Below are 25022 nucleotides of genomic sequence, written 5' to 3' on the forward strand. Positions count from 1 at the left end.
GTGCTTTCCTTTAGCTGTAACAATACAGGTATCCCAGCCCTTGGGTTGGGGCAGATCCTGAGAACATCACACATTGCTGTTACTTGACAAACCCTCATGGGTCAGCCCAGATCAGCGTTTCAGCCCCACCAGCATGCTGTAATGTAGCCCTGCAATACTCACTGGGCTACACAGAGGGAAAACCTTGAGGAGGGATGCTGGCAGCAATCCCTGTGCGTGGTGGACACCATGCAGGGATGAGCTGCACCACCTGCACCACTGCTCCCTGAGCTCTGCACTGTGTTGGCCTCAGCTGAAGGACCTGCTAATCCTTCTGCAACTGCAGGCCAAAAGGAGCAGCCAGAGCTCAGCCCTCCTGGTGCTCACAGGGAGGCATGTAGAGATGTGCACTTCTGAAGAGACATTACGGTCATTTGTATCTGCATTTTCTGCTTGTGTAAACACCATAAATAATGCACTTCTTTAAAAGCAGGTGGCATTAATTCATCTGTTGGAACGTCAGACCTCATACTTCTTTCTCTTTCTTCAAAGTCCAAAAGTAGAAAATAACTGCAGTGTTTCAAAGACAACATCAAAAACGTATTTTTTCCAATTTACACATAAACCAGGCTGACAAAAATGATGTGACAGCATCCAGCTCCTAAGCAAGCAAAATGGACTTCATGGGTCTGACTCTGTATTTCTTGTTCAAGTGCATATAGAAGAGAACGTTTTCATTCAGGCCCTGGTAGTAAAGTTTCATACTGAAGGCCCTTAAGCTGATAGATCTGGATCAGGATTTCCTTAATAACAGCCCATTTCACAAATGAGTTTTTAATTATATTTTTTTTCATATTTTAAGGCATATAAAAACTGTTCATGTGCCTTTGGGATCCAATGATGGATATTTGGGGAAGAGAGAATTTTAAGAGTATGGAAACTGATTTTTTTTATGCAGGCCATAATCCTAGTAGTGAGATTTGACCCAAGATTCCCACATAGCACCTGTCTGCATGCTGCCCAAACCTTCTCTGCACTGCAATTGAAATCTCTGTTGTTTCCAGATGAGTCTCAGAATTAACACACTGAGGGATTTCCTTACTTTTTAATGACTACCATTGAACTCTGCTATCAGGTGCTGGAAAACACACGAGATCTGGTCAGAAAACAAGCAAGCAGAGGAAACCTGTGCGTCCAGACTTGGGATCTGGTGGAGTCACTGCAACCTGGCAGGAGCAATCGAAATATGCATGCCTGCCTGCTTAGAGCAATTCAGAGCACAGAATGATGACTAAATTAAGTGCTGTGTGATTCACAGGATTTGCCACGAGGAAGAGAGGGGAGCTGGATTTTGTTCAGTATGGAAAAGAGCATGTAGCAGAGAAAAGGAATGCAGTGAGAGATGGGAGGATATCAGGCTGAAGAAAAGAGGAAGCCCGTATATACTTGTACACCTAGGAAGGAAAGCATTATTTCTTCCCTGCTATTTTATTGGCAATTAAAGCAAGTTCCTGCACAAGGCTGAAGGAGTTTGAAAAACTCTCTGATGCACACAAATTATGTGAAAGCTCTCAAACTTCCTCCCTGTTGTTAATTCTGCCTGCAGTCTGTGTTCTGACCCTTCCCTCTGCAGCTGGGAGGTGTTAAGGCATCTTGGGCACTTAGAAATGTCTGATAAGAGAAAACTCACAGCACTGCCAAATCCTTTGCTAAATCTCTCTCTCTCTTCCTTTTTTTCCCCAGTATGTCACTGAAGATTTCATAACCAAAATGTGCTTAACGAAATTCCAGATATATATCCTCTTAAAATGACAACGCTTGGAAGCAACTGTTTTTAAGGCAACAGAATATTGATGAATTAAAACCTGCCGACCCAAAGGAGCTGGCCAACTTCAGAAGGGGATTTATCTCAGTTCCTCGCAATAACAGTCACAAAACACATTTAAATTTCTCAGGCTTGCATCAGTTCCTGAGACACCGCGTACTTTTAAGGTAATGACATAATCCACTGCAAAGGGGTGTTTGCTGGGACACCTGGCAGAGGTGAGACGTGCCTGCAGGGCTGTGCCAGGGCGAGCACAGAGCTGTGCATCCCAATACCAGCTCCGTGCTGGGAGCAGAACTGGGGCACTGGGACCAAACCTTCAAATACACCATTGTGCACCGCCACAGTGCTGCTGATGGGTGCACATTTGTTCCATGCTGATACAGGTACACTCATCCCACGTTGATAGCAACGCTATGAGACAGGAGCGTGCAGTGCTGCACACGACAGGTGAGCAGAGGCTTATGAGATATGTGCTGTGGTTCCTGGATTTGCTCACTGCTGTGCTGAGAGCAGGCAGTGCATGGTGTTGAGGGAGCAGCCCCCAGGTGCTGCAGGAGCTTTAATTGGCTGTGATTGCACTCTCTCATATAGAGAGCAGGTGGCATTATTCTTGATTTTACACCAAGCAGTACATGTGTCCAATTTGAGAGAGACCAATAGAGCTTTTTTTTTTTAATATTCTTTTTTTTTTTTTTGTGTGTGTGACTGAAAATTGAAATCTGTAATGAAACTATCGTTCCCATTTTTTAACTCACTGGTCTTTGGCAATTTAAACTCCAAGGTCTGAAAAATTCATTACCACTAACTTCCATCAAGGGTGTTCCTGAAACCAAAATTACTTAATCAACTCAATTTAGCTTCTTGTGTAGACCTAATTCAGAAAAACTTTATCTTCTTGAATTGTTATTGCAATTAATTTCCCCCCCTTCTTTTTCTACAGCAGACGACATTTCAGTAATTAGATATTTTATAAAAATGAGTTATTCATTCAGGGTAGCTTCACTTTTATATTTGATTAATCATATTACCACCGAGGTCTGGAGTTTGTCTCGAAGGAAAGTTTAATGACCTCATTTTAATCCTTCTTCTAGCACCAGGCAGGTATCAATGAAGAGAAATAAAATGATCTATTTTTCCTTTTCTCCCCCCCCCCCATATTTAAGATTACATTTGATGGTGCTTTCTTCCCCCCCCCCCCCCCGTGACTGACCCATTTAAAAGGAAAACTCTGATTCCAATTAGATCTAGGACAGAATCAGGCTAAACAGAGCCCTGAACTACGCCTTAAGAACTAATGCTCAGTGTAATGGAGAGGAACTGGAACTGTTTCTCCAAATGGCAGTTGGTTTAAAGTACAGTAGATGATTAATTTGGTGATAATTTGAAAATGAATGTACTGAAAGGATATAAACAAAACAAAAGCCACTGTAAGTTGAGGTTTTGATTAATGGAGTCTATTAGTAAGAGAATTCTATCAAGGAAACCACATTCCTTTAATAAATGCATATATACACATACAGTGTAATGGAGTAATTCACATAACTGCAATTTATCTGGAGTAGGGATCTGGGTTTTATTGATGACTGTATTATATCAGTACCCATCTACACTTCAGCTCCACCTGCACGTGTATTCATTTTTGTGTATCTGTATATACACATCTTTGCATCTCTCTCCATCCTGTAGAATACTCTAAGCAGTCGTGAAGATACTTCATCCCTCCTGCCCTGTACTGCACTGATGAAACCATAGAAGAGGCTGGTGGTCCTGTCATGAAGATACGGTGAATTACTGTTTGATTTTACTCATTTTAGATGAAAGAGGTAATAATAAAGAGCAGAAGTTGAGTATCTACAAGGGAGTACCGTGCATGGCTTGTTTCCCACATCACAGCATTCGAAGGGTCCCCAGACACCTCCAGATGCTGTACTGTGAAGAACACACGCACCACAGCCTCCTGTCCTCAGCTCCTGGCACCCCTGGACCCACTACGGGCTCTCATCCCTAGCAGTCCCAGCTTGCACGTGTGCAGAAAACTGACAACAGATGCAGGACTGAAGTCCCATCAGGACAAATTACCCAGTTTCCTCAAACTACCCAAAGAATACACAACATCTGCACCTTGGGGGGAGGCTCCCACTTAACTTATCTCCTGGGAACTGATGGACAGGTTCGCATTTCCACGGGGACCCCCATCCCAAGGGCAGCTCATGACAGGAATGATCTCCATCACAGTGTAATTACCTCCCTGACCAAGGCCAACCTGTATGTCCACAGCAGCAAAGTCTCACAACATTCACACAGCGAGTTGTGGGCAAGGCTGAGACGAGATGGGAAAAAAAAAAAAAGAACAATTTTTGTGCTGCTGCTGTCCTCATTTTCTACGCTACCTCTTGTCCCTACATCTATATTCTAATTCATTGCTTATGACAATAAACAGTGGCTTTCATCAGGACCTGCGATGTAATGAGGGGCAGAAAGCCCATTTCAAAGTATAAACATTGGATTTTTATTTTGGAAAACTGAACTCATTTGTAGTTTTTAGACTTCACCGACTACATATTTAATTGAAACACACACAGAATTAGGTAGGTGCTCATGTACCCAAATGCTGCTGGGCATATTGGATTCACTTGAATACAATAACTTATTTCAGTTAGAAGATGACAGTTCTATAACAGAACAAGCTTTACTGGGTAGTTCAGCTGAGCTTCGTTTTGATTGGAAAATAGCAAGCAAATGCAGTCACTGGGGATTTTCCATGAAAGCACAATTGATTTTTAACAATAAATCCTGTCTGCAGGACTGCACTGAACTCCTGGGTTTGTTTTTACCTATAAAACAATGCGGCCCTGTAAAATTCTCACCACACTATTAGGTCTCTCCCCTTGCCAGCTCTGACCTGCACTGTTCACCTTGATTTCTGGCTCCCGAGACAATTGCCTCTAAATTATGCCACGAGCATTTTGATGATTTTAAAGTACTGTGGCATGCAAGCTCACCTACATCCAAATGTCGCTGCAGACTTTCTGAATGGCACAGGTGTAAAGTTGGGCACCATTCAACAAGCTGAATGGGCAAAGGCACTGTGTCCCTGCATTGGGACATGGCGTGTGTGGGGTTGAAGTCCAGGTCTCAGAATCACAGAAACATCAAGGTTGGAAAAGACCTACAAGATCACCCAGTCCAACCATCCACCCATCACCAGTAGTTCTCACTAAACCATATTCCTCAACACAAAATCCAAACGTTCCTTGAACATCTCCAGGGTCAGTGACTTCAACACCTCCTGTGCAGCCCATCCCAGCTCCTGACCACTCATTCAGAAAAGTAATATTTCTGAATGTCCGGCCTAAATCTCCCCTGGCACAGCTTGAAGCCATTCCCTCTAGTTCCATCACCAGTTACACAGGAGAAGATGCCCACCCCCAGCTCACTACAACCTCCCTTCAGGTAGTTATAGAGAGCAATGAGGTCTCCCCTGAGCCTCCTCTTCTCCAGACTGAACAATCCCAGCTTCTTCAGCCACTCCTCATAAGGCCTGTGCTCCAGACCCCTCACCAGCTCTGTTGCCCTTCTTTGAACCAGTTCCAGGGCCTCAAGGTCTCTTCCAGGTCTGGACATGTACCCAAGCCACAGGAGACAGTTATCTATCCATGCCTACTGGCATTCCCAGCATCAGCTGTAAGGTGTCTGTTTAGGACAGTCCTGCATAAGTATCCGGGTCCACTCTTCTGCCTGTGGGAAAGTGCAGAAATCCCTTTCCTGCTGGATTCTCCCTTCAATGCATAAGATTAATTAGCAAAAGACCAGCACGCACATAGAAACGATTTCTCATACTGCTCGTGTCCTGAATACTTCCTGGTGCATCTGGCTATAAATGTGCTTAGGAAACCCCAAACCACTTGCAGACTTACTTGGCTTCCTGTTTTGGTTTCCTGTGGCCATTAAAGATAATTTCTCTAAATTAGGTCTATTTACATTTTTGCATCATAGTCATTTGAAAAATCAGTATTTTTCAGCTGGAATGAAAAACTGAGGGTTTTCTCTGGCACTTGTTACTTCTGAAATCCCTGCCAAAGGCAGAGTACAGGGTGCTGGATCCCGGCTAAAGCATTTGTGCAATTCTTTGCCACTTGCAAGAAGTCACCACTATTTGCACAGCTCAAGTCAGCAATGTCTGCTGGATACTGGACAGTGTTGCTCTTTCACTGATTGATGCATGGCTGTATTTTGATTTCAGTGTGCATCACGAGAACAGATGCACAAAAAGGAAGGAATAGAATTTTGGCTTGCACTTGTTTGCTTATCTGGAATTTTGGAAAGTTTGTTCAAGACATCTGGATGACAACATACAGCTCTGGTCAAAAGAAAGACATCTGAGCAGAGCCTGGCACACAGCAGTCACTGAGATAACCACTGGAATGGAAAGTTGTAGTGCAAAAAGGGGCTGGAGGTCGGCTGGTTTAGCTTCACAAAAAGGTGTATCAGGGTAGAGATAAGAGAAAGTAGAGTGGAAACATCAAGATGGGAGAAGGAAGAACTATTTAAGGTGAAACACACCTGCAAGGCACTGAGAACCTGCTTCAAATTTCAAATCACTTTCCAGAGTGCGTTCATTAGCATTTTCCACAGGGCTCCAAGGAGCCAAAACACCTGCAGAGACAAAGGTCAGCAATTCCTGGCAGTGCAGTGCCAAAACCTGAACTCTTTTAGCCTGGGACTCTGCCTGCATCATTTTGCCCACGATGCACCAAGCTCATTGCTGATCGATCCCATCCTGGGTGAGCCAGGCTCTGAGATCTGTGCTAGTAATTAAACAGCCTGTTTAAAAACCATCATGGACTGCTTCTCCTGATGCACTCACAAATGCTTGTTCCTCCACTGATTAGCTAAATCCACTTTACAAACAGATTAACCTCACCCAGCAACACATCCCCTTCTGCTAGTAGACAAGCCTCCTCAGCTCTTCTGCTTTCACAACCAGCTCTGGCCCTTCCCAGCCCACAGGGCTCAGCACTACCCAACACTTGCTCCTAAACATTCAGAGCTGCTCCCAACAGGAGCCCAAGAGGCAGAGGGGAAGCAGAGGTAATTCTGGAGCAGGCACTTTAAAATATGCTCTACTGGGTTCAGCCTTGGAAGAGGAGATTCTCAAAGCTGTGCCAAAGGGCAAATTTTAAAGTAGCTTTAAATAAGACCTCCTAAGGCTCAGGAGCTTAAAGAACTTGAATAGCCCAGTTTCTTCTTCTTCTTCTGATTGCCAGTCAGGTTTCCCCAAAATCCACAAGCTCAACTAATTACAAGCACTTCAGCCCTGCGAAATAATATTTCCCTTACACGGGCCACTATAAAAACAAGTTCTGCACAGTAGGCAAATTTAAAATAACTTTTAATTAACATTTAAGACACAGAAGTCTGATCATGCAAATTCATCTGCATCTCCTCTCTGTGCCTGATTGTTCTTGATTGAATACGATAAAAATAGACTTTGTAAGAGTCAAGTGTAGGCAAGGGTTTCTTTTTCTCCTCCTCCCCTCTGATTATGCATTTCCTTAGATAAAGTGGAAACCCTCAGATGGAGATTATCGCTACATTGGGTCAGGCTGGAAAGGGCATCCAGCTTGACAGAAGCATTAAAGGCATTCCTTCCATGAGCCAAAAAAATGCCTCCACCTTGCGTAAAATCTTACCTGAGAGTATCCAGCACTGTTCTGTCTCAGCTGATGCTTAATCTTTGGAACACCAACACTAATTTCAGTGTGCCTCCTCTGTATCTGAGGTGAACATCTGCTCAGGGGCTCCGTCACAGATCTATACTAATGTGGAAAAAATGCAACTTGCCTGCACATAGGAGATAAATATTCGAAGGGTGGCAGAGGAATTTCCACACCATTACAAAGTGTCAGAGAACAACCGTGCTACGAGCAGCAGCACACTGCATAATGGATGGCGCACGGATACTGTAGTAGCAGGTATCTTCTAGCAGTTGGAGCAAGTTCCCTAGAGAAACTTCCTACAAGGTCTTGATGCAATGCAAAGTCCAGCTAAAATTTTACCATGTCATGTCAGCTGATGATTAGGCAGGTGCAAGCCCACCAAGAGTGTCACAGGAATGAATCAGCACAGCTAATCACTCTGAATGGAAAACTTGGGTATGGTAGATGGGTATGGTAGATGAAACTTTTCCAAGGCATTCCAGAGCCCACAGGAGTAGTCTGGTCAGGCACGTCTCAGAGAACTCCTACTGTTGCCCTGTGGCAGAGGGAAGAATTGAATCCCTCCATTTATTTTTGCAAACTGCAATGTCACATGAAGAACACAACACAAAGAGCCGGCTGCTGAAGTCCCTTAGCTAACCAGAAGAGCATTCCCTGGCTCACAGACCTGCACTAAATCATTAAAATTGTCCAAAATAGCCATCTATGATGTTTACAGCATCATAGGATACTCCATTCTTCTAGCACAGATCTGTTTCCCACTGAGGCAGTATCTCACGAGATATCTCCCCCCATTAGTTGCTCTCTGATGCTTCTCAGCATGGCCATATAGCATCGCAGATTGAGGATGCATTCAACCTCATAAAAACCAGAGCTGGAAAGGACTCAAGGAGGTCACCTCATCCTTGCTGTGCCCCAGCACGTCACAGTTTGATGCTGGTAGTCCTAGGCATGCTGGCCAGAGCTGGCCTTGACTCTGCTGATAGAGCTGCTGGGCTCAGCATTTGCAGCACATTTCAATTCAGAAATATTTCCCTCAGAGATTCATTTTTTTCCCCTCACCTTCTAACTTCATAATCCTTCATATGAGAATGCAGAGATTCTTCTTCCCCTGTTATTCTGTGAAAGGATGTAAAAACCCATTGATCCACTTTCACAGAAGCAAACATCCATTTTGGAGTTTTATAGGTATCTTCAATTTCTACATTTAAGGATCTTCTTCTGCTCCTTTTTCACTTCTCCAGCAATGCACTGTGATCGCAGCCCATCTGGTTTTAAATGGCCCTTAAGCAAAACACCTTGGGCAGCCCATCCCCTCCTTGTGTCTGGACTTCCACCTCAGCCCCACGCAATGCTCAGTTACTGCCATGATCCCAATTTCTTGACCATCACAGTGGCTGTGTTTTCCTCTCCTGTCCCATTATTAACTTTTATATAACACCATTAAATCCTGCTGCTGAATACATGAGCTGTGACACCAGCATGTTGCAGAGTTCTCCCAAGCAACATTCTTATCCAGTAATGATGAAGTCCAACCCCACTCTGCCCCCAGCTGTATGACAGGTAATTTAGGAGCACCATAAGATTGGCCTTTCTGTGCTTCTGGGTCGAACACAGTCACTCCAGCTCCTTTCAGCTGGCAACTTCTCAAGAGCAAGCTGTTATTTTAGTTATTTGATCATTTCAATACAGGAGCATTTTTATTTAAAAATGACCATCTCTCTCCAAACATTCTCCAGTCTTACAGGAGACCATGGCTTTGTTACCATCTGAGAGCTGTAGGTTTCCTGGAAAGAGATTTTTGCCTTTGTTTTTTTTTTTAAGAGGTGTTAAAAAGCAGATCGGACTATTTGAGGACAGAGAGGAAATTCAGCTTCATTTCAAGGAGACTGATTAGCCCAGTGCTGTTCTCTGCCAGTCAGGGAAAAACCATATTGTGCTCCCATACTCCCACAAAATTCATCCTGGCTATTCCTGGGATTACATCAAAGATGATAGTTTCCATTAAAATCAGAAAATATTATTGTATTATTGTAAAAAGCCCTTGGTTTTTGAAATCTTTAACAAGTCCCTTGTGCATAAAGCTCTTTGGTTCTTTGTAGAGCTTTCTCTTCAGTGATTGAAATCAGAGAAATAATGGTACACAGCAGCCATGCTAAGAAGAGTAGCATCTTCTCACCCACTGGGGGTTGGACTCGATGATCTCTGGAGGTCCCTTCCAACCCCTACAATTCTGTGATTCCCTACAACTCTGTGATTTCACACAGTCCTATGTGCATTTCTCTTGATGAACTCCACTCCTTTTAGGTCTAACACATTGAAATGTAAAACACTTAGAATTCACCTGAAAGCAGATTACCCTTATCTTCCCTTCCATCAGATTCAGAAGGCATTACAAGAGACTTCACCTCCTGTCTTTCTTCTGGAGCCATGACCAGACAACTTGGGTCATCTGGAACTTGTGCTTAAATGATGTGGCCACTAGATGTCATTCCTTTTTCACTCAAAAGAAGAGCTGTTCACCTGGTAGAATAACCTCCTTGCCAAATATTAGCAAGCTTGTATGGTTGTACTGAAAGTCCCATTGCCCGGGAATTGCCAAACTCTGCAACACAGCCCCTAAAAGCCTTCCCAGAGAAAACAATTCTATGCTGGCACGAGAAAGGAACGCGTGCCCTAAGCTTTGCAGCACATTTTTGTGGCTCCCCACAACCATATGCATCATATGTAAGGAGATATTTAATGACAGCTTTACACTACAAAGCTCAGTGTGTTCACTATGACAGATAGGAAGCACATGTGTTGTTGTAAAACCCAAGCTCTACGGGCTGGAACAGCAACACAGGCTGCAGGCTGGCAGCCCGCTTCTGACTCAGGAGAAACCTAGTGCAGCCCTTCTGAGAATCCACAACACAGTCACTTCCACTGCCTGGAAGATGAGCACACCGTGCCCAAGAGCCCAGGGCTCAGAACTGTAGGGGCTGGAAGGGACCACTGAGGCCCCTGTGGTGAGATGAAGGCAGGATCCCACCACCAGCATGAAGCCCAACTGGACCCACTGTGACATCAATTGGGCTTTGCACGACTCCCTGGAGCTCTGTTGCATATTCACAGTTTGTAAGGGTGTAAGTAAGGAGAAACTCCAGCACTACATGAATAAATATTTGCATATCCTGTAAGACGAGATGAAAATTCAGAATAATATAAATAATAAACACATTCCTGAAAGAACGTTCAGTGACACGAGCACAATGCAGCTTTGACTTTCTGTATTCTCAGTGATCTGGTATCAGTTCTAGACAAATCATTTGCTCCTCCTGGTTTACAATGATATGAATATAGACAGTGGCTACACAGTGCTTTCTCATTTATTACCATGTAGATCTCTATACTCCTTTGTGGTTATTATGCACGTTTTGGATGTTCTACCTATATGGATTACACAGGCTGGAAAGAACAAGACCACATTGTGTCTCCTTCTGTCTTTTCAATTTGATCTTAATCAGCTCTAATTTGCAATCTCTCTATTTTTCCTCTTTCTCACAAGTAATAAATACTTGGAGCACATGAGAACGGAACAGAGAAATACTGTGCTAATAGAAGTAACATCTTAAACTGATTAAAAGCAGATGTAGTGAAGTACGTCTACACACTTACTTGCTGGCACACACAAATACATCTGTTAAAGCTATCAGTGTAATACAAATTTCCTGGATAACTGTTACCATTTAGAGTATTTACTACTTCTTTGAAATCATATCCAGGCTACTAAACCCCAAATATCTCTTACTGCTCCGGATTTCACTCATAAGTAATAATAACTCTGAGATGTCTACAGCTGATTGCTGTGAAACAACTGTATCCTCTTTGGGGCAATCAGACATCGTCTGTTTGCCACATTATTTCAGCTCCTTTAGTACCTCACTGAAATTGGTCGCCAAATAGGTTTGCTATCTCACAGATCATGTTAGTTTCCTTTACCCATCTATTTCCTTTCCCCACCACCCCCCTTAAAAGTCTTTGTTCCACAGATTGATCAAGTTTGTCCTATCTGCCAAACCAGCAAAGGGAGCCGACCGGCACAAACATCCCGAATCACAACCACGCTGTGTCTGGGCACTGCTGTGCTGATGTCTTGCTACTTACAGTGCTGGTCGTGAATTCAGGGGGGTTGTCATTCACATCTGTCACTGTGATGATTGCAGTTGCTGTGTTTGAGAGACCGTAGTTAAGATTTCCTTCCATATCTGTGGCTTGAACGATGACTATGTACTGCTGAACTTTCTGGAAAGAAAACAAACAAGCAAACAAACAGAAGAGAATGAAAAAAGGCATCCTGTAAAATGTCTCAGTTTATTTTCCATATATAAGTTCAATCTTAAGGCTGACTACAAAGTTAGACGGACCTGAAATGCTAGTAAGAAAACATAAAATTTTCCATTGCATTTTTGAAGCAATTTTCACATAGATTGGTGGTTATCACCTGTTCATAGGAAAATAAAAGACCTTACAGGCAGAAATACTTGGCTTAGACAGACATTTTTGCCAATTTTTGAATGTTTTCAGCAACATTAGTTTGCATCTTCTGAGAACAAGTAGAAATTTGGCTGACATTTTTTTTTTCATCAAAAAAGTCACCAAACACATTAATAATCCCCAACTGACAGCAGCATTGCCTCATGTCACTCCAACTGGCTCTGCTCACACAGTTCAATGCCTTTTGACACTTAAAATATCTTCCCTGTTTCAATCCATAACAAAATCTTCATTAAAAATTCTCATTTACTTTGAAGAATGAAAAAATCTTGCAGAGCAAACCATCTTGCCAAGCTACCCACATCACACTCAGGGCATATAGAACACTTAATCATAGAATCATCAGGGTTGGAACAGACTGTCAAGAGCACCCAGTCCAACCATTAGCCTGACCAACTGTAATAATACAATGGAATGATGATAGCAGGCTAGCAAGGTCTTTAGCTACAGCAAATGAGAACCAGACCAAATGCAGCAGCCACAGGCACAGAAATAAAGGAAAATAGCTGCTAACCTTTAGGAAGGCCTCAGGTAGGCAGAGATCTCCAGCAACAGAAGCCCTTGCCTCCACTGCCAGCCTTTAAATGAGGTCTGGAAGAGGTGGATCCTGGCTCCAGCCCTTCTGGTCACTCAGGTGCAGCTGAGTTTCTGTGGTTTGGCCCTGCCTTCCCACCAGGTGCTCCATCACTGTTTCAGGCTGTGACTTAGCATTCCCACTACACTAACTGAGTCCCACCACTAACCATGACCCTCAATGTCACATCTCTTAAATACCTCCAGAGATGGGGAATACACCTCCTGTACCCATGTGAGCTGGGACTCGGGGACCAAGTGGTTCTGGCAGAGCAATGGAGAGCCCAAAGGGTGTGGATATGGAATCACAGTGTTACACTGGAAAAGCTTTGTGCAAAGCCAAGTGGAGGGTCTCTAATGGGAGGAAAGAGCTGCCCAGAGTGGCTGTGTGCTGAATGGTTGCTGGCTGCTGCAGTCTGGCTCTGCTACTCCAGGGCCGCCCTTTTCCTTTGCTGACGTTACATCTTGTGCAAAATGTCACATGCTCTTCGAAGTTTCACATGGTGAAAATTAGGTCTGTTAGGTCTGCTTACTCCCATAACAGTGTTCTTCAGCTGCCAAAACTGCTTTAATTCTGTAATTCTTCTGAGCTGCTAAAAAACAGAAATCTGAATTCTAGCTTTATCTTGATTCCAGCACTTTTAAATGACAGATATTAATCTGCTAAATTGACAAGACATCACACATAAGAATTCATCAGCACCTTACAACTGGAATATTTTATGGAAATGGACTTCCATTATTTCGTGCTACCCATAATAAAACATGAAGGAGAAACTCTAGCCCTTGTTTTTTTCTCGTGCAAACATTGCCATTCATTACTCCACTTGTAAAGCACTGCTAACTGTAAGGCTGAAATGCTCTACGAATGAATCTGTCTTATTAATCTCAGATTTACAATCAAGCTTTTTTATTTAACTAACTGCTTCTCACTAGCATTGCAGCACAGTGTTAATAAAATATCCAGAACAAATTCAGAATGCCACATTAAAGAAATCTACATGAGAGATTGCATTGACCAAGAGAATACAAAGCCAAAAATGAAAACACCCAGAACTGAGTAAGGTACATATGCAGCAGCCCCAAGAGCTGGCTCATATGGATGGGAAGAGGGAAAGAAAGCACTGGATGGGCACTCTGTCTCAGGGTTGGTGGCAGCTGCAGCGGTGGGGACTCAGCAAGAGGACAACTGCTGCAAGCTTCGCCAAAGCTGTGCTCGTTTCCATCAGATGAAGACACGACTGTTGTGTTAGGAGCAGAAGAGTGATCTGACCTGGAGAAAGATGTTGGCTGGCATGTGAAGTTGTGTCAAACATGAAAACTTGTAACTGAAAGTAGGCTGAGATTTGTCAGCCCTTTAGGCACTCAGTTGCCATCCATTCCCATCTTCATCCGAACGCCTCTGGTGTGGGCAGATAAGGGTGGCACACTCAAACACCTAGTTTAAATTTATAACTAATTCAATCTTCAGTGAGATTGGTCCCAGCAGATAAGAAATTACTGGGTTTTTTTTTGTTTTTCTGTAGCTAACCTTTCTGCTTTTGTGCATTAAGCTGATTTTATTGAACTATTCAATCAATTTCAATTTCAACATGTCTTTCCAATTTGTCACCACATCTCCAGGGGCATTTCAGTTTGTTGTCCTACTGTTAGTATTATTGCTGCGACTATTAAAAAAATAGGCAGTCTCATGCCCCCTAGCATATGAGACATTTTCTTGATGGGGTTTTGATCACACAGAATAATTCTGATCTTCTATTCCTTTGCAGAAGTGACATTTTAAATAGAACGGGATAAAAAATACAGCATGGGGGTTTCATCAGATGGCCTTAACCCAGAGAAATGAAATAGTTTCTGTATCCTTGCTCTGATGGTGATGCTGTGGAACCAAAGATATGAGCATCTGCCCTCAAGGGGTAGGCTAAAAACCCAGCCCACTGAAGTCACTGGAAGGCCCAGTGGCTGGTATTTTTAATAAATCTAGCAAATCTTCATGCTAGAGGAAAGTAAATGTGCTACTTCTACATAAATCAAGGGAAAAAAAATAGCTGATCTTGATAAGTGCAGAGCTTTTAGTCTGACCTAAAAACTAAGAAGAGCTTTTGAAGGAAAAAATTATGAAGGAAAGAATAATTTAAGCAATTGCAGCAGATCTAATCTGTCTGCTCTCCTGTCAATCATCTGATACAGTGCTACAAAGAAATACATCAGCTAAATTTCAGAGGTTGGGAATCAGTTGGTCAAGTGGTTAAGGTTGTTAAAGGGCTTGGTTAAAAAGCTAGGAATGCCTTGTACACAGAGAGGGAACAGAGAATCAAATAACAGAAACGAGAAGAGATTTAACAGTACAAAACAGAACAGAACGCAGCAAGGGACCAAAACTCTGTAGACAGTTGGTTGAGGGGGCATGAGCAGGACATGAGCACAGAGGATGGGCCCATGTCCTGACCCTCACTGTGCAGCAGGGACAAATGCCATCGGCACATGCATTGCATGCAGTGTAGACCTTGCAGATACAGTGATATTCACTCCTTGGGCCAAACTCTGAGGGCTCATCTGGATGCTGTGCATAATCCAGGTCACTTGTATGAGCAGCCCAGACTCGACCAGGTGGCCGGGAGTGAAGAGCCCATCACCAGAGAAGAGCCCAGAAGAGCCTGGCTTGTTTGGTCTAGCAAATGAAGGCTGCTAGTAGATATGATTGCTGTCTATAAATATCTCAGGAGGATAAACACTGGGAAGGCTAAAGAGCAATTTAAACTAAAGGACAATGTTGACACAAGAACAAATGGGTATAAGCTGGCCATGAATAAATTTAGGCTGGAAATTAGTAGGTCCTTCACCTCTAAAGCTGTGGGATGCTGGAGCAACTGTCTAACACAAGGTCTGGGGAGAAAAAATGTTCAAAAAGTATATTAAATCAGGAGTAGAGCCTTTTGGGTCTGAGTGGAAATTACGACAAATTGAACAAAGCAGAAACCGGTTCTTTCTGTATTCTTTATGTTCAAACAATTTTTGAAGATAAAAAAGCCCATCAAACTCCACCCCTTTCACAAGGTTTTTGTATGATCACTTCACAGTGATCTGTATCACCAGACCAGCACTTACACAGGCATGGAGAAAGGAAGAGATGCCCCCTCCAAGCGCAGCTTTGCTCTGGCTCTGCCCATTGGGGTGCCAGACAGCCCCACGGATGCTGCCTCGCACCCTGGGCGCACACACAGCACTACTGAGACAGGCTTTGAACAAATCATATTCAAAGAAAAACGTCTAAAGAGCAAAATAGTTTTTAAATGAAATTGCAGCAATGAAGTGCTATCTGTGAACCCAACTTTCACATATGCGTGCCCAATAATTTTAGGAATATGGCTGCTCCTGGATTACTCATGCAATTAATATAAATCATACACGTGCTGGGTAACTGTAGATGCCAAAGTCCAGAGATGTGGTAATTATGTGATTAAATTAATCTTCATTACGGACAAAGGGTTTGCAAAATTAGGACCTGCATTTTCAAAGCTCTGTACAAATATTGTCCAATTAATTACCACTTCCTGGGAAATGTATGACTCACTAAATTTAGCATCCTGTCTAAAGCAAATAAGGTTACCAGGATGTTACAGTGGGATTTATTGAGAAGGAATCTATTAGTGAAAGAAACAGAAAATCTGAAGTTGGAAAAAAAAGTCCTATTTCCTCTCGTGGCTATCCTCACCTGTTCTTTATACACTTTTCCATCTCCCCTGCCTTTTGCCAATGAGAGGAACATGCCATATTCCTCTGGCTTCCTTTCTAAATCATTTCTTCATGTGCTGGTGAAATTTTGATGTTCACTTCTTTGGTATACGACAGTAGCTCATGAACACAGTAATAAATACTGCACCACAGCTGGGAAAGTCGATTTGAAAAGAAATACCCCAGACAGTCACATGACTTCAGCAGAAGTGCTTTATCCAAAAAGATTGAATGAGCCATCATTTAAACAAAGCCCACAGGCAGAATCTTGAAAGTATCTGCAGTGCTCCCTATGGTTAAATATAAAGGCAGATTTCCAGAAGTAGCCCCTGTGCTGGAGGCTCAGAGGAGGCAGCTCTGCTGACAATGTCTGCAGCTCCGTCTTGGCGTCCAGCTCGAGCCAAGCCTTTGATGGAGCTTGACCTTTACTTTTCCCACATACAGCATAGCACTGTAGCAGGTATGCAGCACCCTCAGCAGACTTCAGAACCCGCAAGTCTTAATACACAATCTGAGCTAAAAGGATGCACTTTGCTTCATCCCAACATCTCTATACAAGTACAGCCACCCTCAGAAGTGTTCCATGCTACCAGGACAGGGACAGAGGATCCCACTTCAAAAATGGGCCACTTGATGTTGCACAACCACAAATAGATAGGTTTATCTTCGTTTGGCTGAAGCTGTGTTTGCTTTTCTTCCCAGCATGGCACAGCACTCTCCTGCCATAAGCATCTGGGCACTTTGGGTTCTATGAGCTGTCAGCAAGCTAGGATGGTCCTTGGTCTAACTCTACTGATGCCAAAGCTTCTCTCCTGGAAACGGTGGTGTGCTAATTCAGCTGTTTCCTCCCTAAAAAAGGTATCAATGAGAAACACCCCGCCTTCTGACATGCAGGTCAAGACAAAGGACAAAGGTCTTGAGGCCAGAAGCTCACCTCTGGATTTTCACTTGGCATGGCACATATAGTGACAAGCGACCATTAACAAGCAGCTTTCAGCCAGCAGTGTGATTAGCATCTGAGAGTAAGTTTTCTTTCCTCTCAGCACCTGGGCCTCATAACCTGTGGTATCTCATACCTTCACTACTCCTTGCTTCCTCTCTTCTCCACTGCACTTTAAGACAGTATTTTAATATCACAGAATCATGGACACATTACGGTTGGAAAAGACCACAAAGATCCCCAAGTCCAACCCCAACCAATCCTGCTGTGTCCACATCTCTCAGTGCCACATCTCCACAGCTCTGGAACACCCCCAGAGATGGTGACCCCACCACATCCTGGGCAGCTGTGCCACTGCATCACTGCTCTTTCTGAGAAGAAATATGCTGTTTGCAGGTTTGTTTAACTCACTCAAATCCAGCAGTCACAAAACCAATCCCTTCAGCTTGGCCCAGGGTGAGTGTTGAATTTTAAGTGCAAATATGCCCTGTTACAGCTCAGTAGCTATTTTCTTTTCCATGTGGCTGCTTCAGAAAGCAAAATAACACCTGGCAGTGCGTACAGCAGCCAGCAATAGCTACCCCTTCACTTTCATACAAAAGCAGAAGGGAGAGTTAGGTTACCTGAAAAAAGTACTATTGCAGTGACTTTATAAAATCACAGAGAGCTGGAAGACCCTCCAGGAGTTTGCTCTGCTTGGCCTCCCAGCAGCTTCAGACCAAGCAGTGCAGCTCCTGCTGCCCCTGGCTGCTCTTTTTGTGCTCCTCAGGCAGTGGCAAGTGAGAGCAAAACCGCTCCCTAAGCATACCTCAGGTACAGCACTGCACTGATGGTTGCCGCCTGCCTCCTGCATCCACAGCCCTGGGCCAGGAGAGATGTGAGGTGGATTGAATTGCTCACCTCCCCTGTGTTACTGTGGGAGCAGCATCCTGCTGAAGAGTCAGCTCCAGGAGTGCTGTTATCGAGTGAGAATCTCATCTCCAAAAGCGTCCTGCTAGTTGTCAGGGATACCAAGAAAAGCTTGGAAATATCAACTCCAAACACAAAAAAGCACCAAAACAACAAGGAACTGCAGCGGGGGACATCCACGTAACTGAAAATGGTAACACAGAGTGGTGGTCCTGGTGGACCATTTTCCTTATTTTCTTGTTTTGTGCTAGCAATACTGTGCATGGGAAATACTCTACTAAGCAAGAACGGAGATAGCTTTGAGTGTGATTCATCTGAGCTATCCTTTTTTTAATTTTTGTATTTGAGTGATGTTTCTTCCTGGTGGACTGGACACTGAGCCTGGGATCTCAAGGCTTTGCAAACACCCAGGCTGAAACCTCACAGATGTGGAACACATTAAGAACAGCAACACAGCCGCTCCTGGCCAAAGAGAGGGACCTACTGGAAACTGCATCCACCAAAATGTCAACAGACCCAGATGCTCTGTGCACAGGGTTTGCTATGCTCTGACCCAAACTGGTCCACCCATAAAGCAATGGCGCATTCTCAGCTGCGCTGCATCCCAGGTTAGTACCAATGCAGGCTCTGTTTAACCCACACTAATTCTAGGTTTGGAGTTGCAAAAGGTGAGGATGACAAGAGGTCACAAGCTTTTTATCTTATATTTCACAACAAAAGAATGTCAGAACCTTAACCAGGAAAACCACAACCCACCCAATTCTTTTATCCTATCTGAAATATCACTTTAAAATCAATCTAATTCTTTGGAGTTCACTCAAAATCTAAACTGTACCACAATTCTGAAGACTGTGACATTATTTTCCAGTTTTGGAAGGTTTTATAATATGGACATAACATTTGTTGGGATTATTTTATTTTTTTTCACTCAGCCTTGGAAAATTAGACACCAAGCCTGGAGCAAATAGAAAATAGAGACTGGGCTGTTTTCAGAAGATAAGTATGAAAACAACAATAACGGCAGAAGAAGTACCCACCGTTCTGTCTTGAAATGTTTTATTTACTGATGTTGCCACTGATGGACCTAATCTGTTTCCATGCCGCAAGCAATTCCATAAAGGCACCTGGGCAGAGTCTATTGAAGCTATTCAGGCACTACAGACTTACCTGAAAATTATTATCAGAATTATTACCAAAATTGTTATCAGAAAACCCACTGTAAAAATATCTGTAGTCCTTGGACAGTATTGAATTTTTTTGAATAGGAAGACTGTGAGTAAATGAGCTTCTCATATGGTTCTTATTTAATGCGTAAATTAGAATCACACAATCATTAGAAATGGGTTATATCTCACTTTTCAGTGATCAAAACTACAGATCAGACACAAGACCACAAGGAAGAAGAATAAGGAAAATAAATTACATGCTGCTGATTGTCGGCACTGATAGACATGCGAGGGGGTGACAGTGAGCTGGTACGAGCTACAAATAAATTTCATTAAGAAAAGGAGAGATGAAAAATATCTTGGATAATGCATTTTGATTATGACTACCACCACTGAGTTGGTGCCAAAAAAGAGGTGGGCTGTGATTAAGGCTGCAGGCTGCAGCATGGGTTCCTTTTGCATTTTCCCAAACACTCCCCCAGTGACCTTTAGTGGGTCATTTAATTTTTCTGTGCCTCCAAGAAATTGAAAATAACACTTCAAAATGAAATGAAAACACTTTCTTATCTCATAGTGATATCGTGAGAATAAAATCCTTCCGTTTGCAGAAGCAGTTGGGCTCTGTGAGGAGGAGAGATGCAGAAGGACCCATCTCAGAGCCCTTCTGCATCCATACAGCACTGCAGGAGTGTTCCTTTGGACTTCAGCATCAACAAGAAGCAACTCAGACAATGCTTTCAATTCACGTCAATGTTTTGCAGGCTTTGTGCCCCACAGATGTCAGGTCATCTTGCAAAGCACTTAAAAGGAGATCTGAGGAATAAACCTTCCATCTTTTGGCTGAGGCAATTTTTGTAAAACCATGAAATTATGTCCAGCTTCTCTTGGACAGGAAGAGACAAGCAATAGCTCAATGTCTAGGTGGTCACAGAGTGACTGTCGCTGCTGAGAGGTGCCCTTTGGAAAATCTGCCAGCATTAAATTGATGCTGCTTGTGGTTTGTGTCTGCCACTTTTTGACAAAAGGAGAGAGAGTTGAGAGAGGGGAAAAAAACCTAAAGACCCCAGGCAGACCACAGGGATGGGAAAGCAAGCAACAATCCGAGGAAATTCTTTGGACTTGCACAAAACCAAATCCTTCCTATAGTGTGTATCATCTTGGTGGTTACCCAAAGGCCAGGCTTATGGAAAAAAAATATCCTCATTATGTCCATTGCACTTTTATATACCACAAAACCTTTACTCTCAAACGCTGCCAGAGCAATTTAATAAACAGGGAGAATGCCTTAATGTATTCTGAAACCTGAAAACCACCCATCATTAGCCCCACATGCTGTTTTCCTACTTTCTCTGCTTTAAGCCATTTAGCTGTTACAGCTGCTTTCCTTGTAAGCCTGACTTCTGTTTTTATCAGCCTGATTTGTTTTCTGGTCTATCTGACTTGATTAAAAACAGGACGAAAAGCCTCTCACAATCCAGGTAAAACTGCCTTCTTTAAGCTCTCTTGGGCTGGAAGCATGAAAAAGATCATCAAGAAGATCAGTGTAGGTGAATAAATATTAATAACATTGCTTATAATTTATACTCGGTCTCATTTTTTTTGTGCAGACAGGCTCAAAATTCCACGCTCGTGGCACTGCTGCTATAGCCAAACCTCTTAATTCTGAGGTTTTTCCAAATCCTATCAATGCATCAATTAAAAAAAACCAACACCACACAAACCAATGTGATACATATTCAGTGTAATACATTCAAACCATTTACTCTACTCCTGTCTGTTTAGCCATGGCAGAAGGGTGGCAGTCAGGAGTCAAACTTTGAGAATCGGTATGGTGTTGACTCTGTATGGTCTGGATAATATAAACACATTTGGTGCTATTCATTATTAACTGCTGAGAATTATTCCATCACTTTTAAGAAAACAGCTCAGCTAAGTTCTTGCTAGCTGCTATCACATATGCCTTCACCCCTATGAATTGAAAGGAACATTCAAATAATGGAGGAACAGGTTATAGTTGGAAAAGCAGCTGATTTAATTAAATTTGGCAGAATGAAAGGTTAGTGGAAAACAGTCAAATAACTGCAAAGAGATTAATGTGAGATATTCCCTATTGTATTTCCCTTAAGAGCTGTTTTACACAGTATGGGTGGGGTCACGTTGTGTCGATATGCTGAGAGAGAATGTGACAGAATTACTGGAAAAGAAACTTGGTTTGGTTGTGAAGCCGGAAATACTAATGGGGGTTCTGTCAAAGACAGCTCTGGCTTTGCTTCTCTGGCTTTCAAGAGGGCTCTGCTCTCCCAGGTACTGTGACAAACACCCAGATGCGATCAGCTGGGCTGGGTGAGTGAGTGGGGGCACAACTGGAAGACCATCATGAGAACTACACCTAGGAGTAACGTGGGTCACTATGTTCTGTCTATGAGATTGGCCCCGGTGATGGAGTGCCACAGGACACACAGCAAGGAGTCCCATCTGCCCCCACCAGTCCTCTCCTCCCCAAAACCACAGAAATACGGCAACCACTCTGTTAAAGCAGCAGTTCTAGGGTTGCTTTGTACAGCAGCAATCCGGCAGTCCCTGTAGCACGGCTGATCCCTGAGCCAACCCACAGGCTCTGCTGGGGAGGGAAATGTCTGCTCTTGTGTGAAAGCAGGTGCAAGGGAGGAGACCTGCAGTGCTGTGGGAAAAACAGACCAAAGCTCATCCTGTGAGTGGGAGAATGCTCCATGACATGAAACAATGATGTCTGAACGTGAACAAGATTTGATCTTGTTCTGTATGTATACATTAATAACATCAAAGACATAACGCACGAGGAATGAAAATCTGCATCGATTCAATGCTTCGTGGTTGCACTCCGTCTTGGAGGAGAAAAAGGGATACAACCCACACTGAACCTGATGGACAAAATCATGCAAGAACAGAGCAAAATACAGTAATAAATTCTGGGATAACTTAACAATGCAACATAGCTACAATCACTTGAATGTTACAAATCACTCACTGAACAAGATCTAGGATTAATGGAGGATAAAATGTTATACTTTGGAAGCAAGGCACTTTGGCAGTGTTTTAGAAGCTAATGATCCTAATGTTTATCTGTAGATGTACTAGATAAATACAAAAGAAAGATTTTTGTTTAATTAAACACTGCACTAATGGATCTGAGTGAAGCCATGTGTACACTTACAAAAGGAAGGCCTCCAAATAAAGGCAATTTTTGCAGAGAGCAGTCAGCAGCACAGTGCTCACTATGGAGCCTTGCAGCACCCTGGGGTGCAACACTTGGAGGATGAGAAGCAGATAGATCTCATAAAAAAATCGATGGCTACATTGACAGCCATAGGTTTGCAATGGAAAGTGGCTGCGGGGAATTTTAGCTTTTGATGACAATGTCTGCAACTTCTGTGGTTTGGTTCAACTGTATGCAGAGCTTGCTGCTTCGGGGAGTAACGACCTGTACAACTCAATGCACTGCCTGCTTGGAAGGCTTCCGACAAGATAAAAAGAAAAAAAACTGGGGAAGTGAGGAACAAACAGCTTCATGATGAACTAAGAAACTGCTGATAAGCGAAATGGCAGAAAAGCCGGGCTGGCAGAATGCCACTGCGAGCGTTCTCTGCGATGTGCAGGAGTTTTCCTTTCCGTATTGGGGCTGTCAGCCTTAATCGGATCTCCCAGAGCAGCATCACTGTCTGTCCAGGTGAAACTACAAAAAAAGCAATCGTTATCATCATGGAAACAAGCACTCCATGTCAGCCATGGGAGGAGAAGGCGTTTTGTTAAGAAATGACTCCAGAAGTGTTTTGATGTACACAAAGTATGAAAGGTAAAGCCTGTATTTACTAATTTGATATGGGAAGGAGCAGACCAAGAAGGATTTTCTATAATCCTTGAAGGCCCCAGATGTAAAAGAGACCTTTTCCAGGGTAACGTGGGCCCTTTCCGTGACCAAACGTACAAGGATGGTGAGGTGGCCACAAGCCATTTCCATAACTGAAGGCAAAATTTAATTTTCTCAGATCACAGCCTTAATCAAACAGCATTTAATTTCTATGCTTTTTGTCATCTAAGGGATGCATGGGATTTCTCCAAGTGTCAAAGGCTTTTAAGTGACCAGAAGCATGTTCCATCTCAGCGGGGGAAAACTTAAAATGGAGTCAGCTCCAGAGAGACCCCATTGCCAACCAACCAGATTTGTGCAATGTGGAATTAACTTCACCTTGCCACAAGGTATGAAAGAGGAACTTGCCAACTGTCTTTATGTGATAAAATGTAATTTTTGCAGTTACATAATTGGAGAAATGTAGCAGATTTTTGGCGATTTGCTGCAAGAGGGAATTTCAGCATTTCAGTTCTCTCTAGTTCTGGCTCCATTTCCTCTTAAAAAATGTATGGAAGAGCTGAATTTCATGCAAGAAGCAAAATGACCCTGAATTTAGTAGCATACATTATAAGATATTCAAAAATAACAGACTGAAATGAAAAATCGCAGTGCACAATTCTGCCAAGATAATTAACCCATGACCTGATCATCTATGACGCTGCACTGACGAGCTTACTGCTATGCTGTAAATAATGCTGGCATATTTTATTTTCTTTGCAGGCACAAATATTGACAAATTCATCCTCATTAAACTTCTGTGAACTGGGAATTATCCCCACTTCTCAAATGAGGAACAGACTGAGGAACTAAGGCTATCTTTGTAGAGGCATTCATCAGTTTGGGGAGCCCGGGCTGAGATGCTAAATACAGTTTTAAGCCTTCTTCACACACAGAAGTAGAGCTATATTGATCAAACCCACACTGGCAATGTTACTTCCTCTCTCCTCGCCCTTAGCTAAGACTTCTATGTGCAAGAAACGCCCTTTTGCTGAGATGCACCGATTTCCTGAGCAGAATTACTTATGAAAGAAAGATTTTTTGCCATTCTAACTAGATCTACTGCAAAGTTTGGCATCCCTTTATATTCCTAACTAGAACTAGCCCAGCAAAAAGAAAGTTCAGATTAAGAATATATACAAATTCTATTCTGAGACAAGCTGTGGTACAGATCTAAGGTGCTTTAGCCACATCTCAGGGCCTACTCCCACCTCCACTCACAGCCCATCTCAGGCTATCACATGTTAGTTGCTATCTGTCCAGGCTACCTTAGCTGCAAATGATAGTCCCTATTCTAGTGCTGATACTTTCTGAAAATTAGAAAGGAAATGGTATGATCCAGTATGAATAACTCCTCAGAACTAAGAGTTGCAATGCTGTCCACCACTGGGGCTCCACATGGAACTGGTGAGACCATTCCCTCCATGCAGGATGTGCAGGGAGGACTCGGCCCCTGGTCTCTCCTAAGAAGGAGAGATTGCTATAAGTGTGTGTCAAAAGTTTTGTGAGACAGATTAACTGCCCATGGGGAATAAGGTGAGACTGTGAAATATATGTAATTTTATCACATTTGTGTCCCAGAGGTGAAGAGGTTTTATCTCATCCCACCAATTGTGGTGTTTACCTTGCTCTCAGTTAATGGAAGCTGTATGGATTTTTTATTTCTTTCTTCTCGTGGCAAATGTCAGAACAGTCCAAGTTTAGAAACATTATTATCTGACAGCAGAAACAAAGCACTAACTCAAACCAG

General features: G+C 43.0%; 1 protein-coding gene across 2 annotated transcripts in view; it reads right to left on the bottom strand.

The window, feature by feature from the left end:
- Positions 1-25022, bottom strand: part of CDH4 (cadherin 4) — a 410612-nt gene that overhangs the window by 24451 nt on the left and 361139 nt on the right. For both annotated transcript variants that reach the window (XM_052683909.1, XM_052683910.1), the window contains one exon: positions 11674-11811. In XM_052683909.1, coding sequence (XP_052539869.1) covers positions 11674-11811 — 138 coding nt within the window. The remainder of the gene's footprint in view (positions 1-11673; positions 11812-25022) is intronic.

The sequence above is a fragment of the Tympanuchus pallidicinctus genome, unplaced genomic scaffold (assembly GCF_026119805.1).
Source record: "Tympanuchus pallidicinctus isolate F22 unplaced genomic scaffold, pur_lepc_1.0 scaffold20, whole genome shotgun sequence".
NCBI lineage: Eukaryota > Metazoa > Chordata > Aves > Galliformes > Phasianidae > Tympanuchus > Tympanuchus pallidicinctus.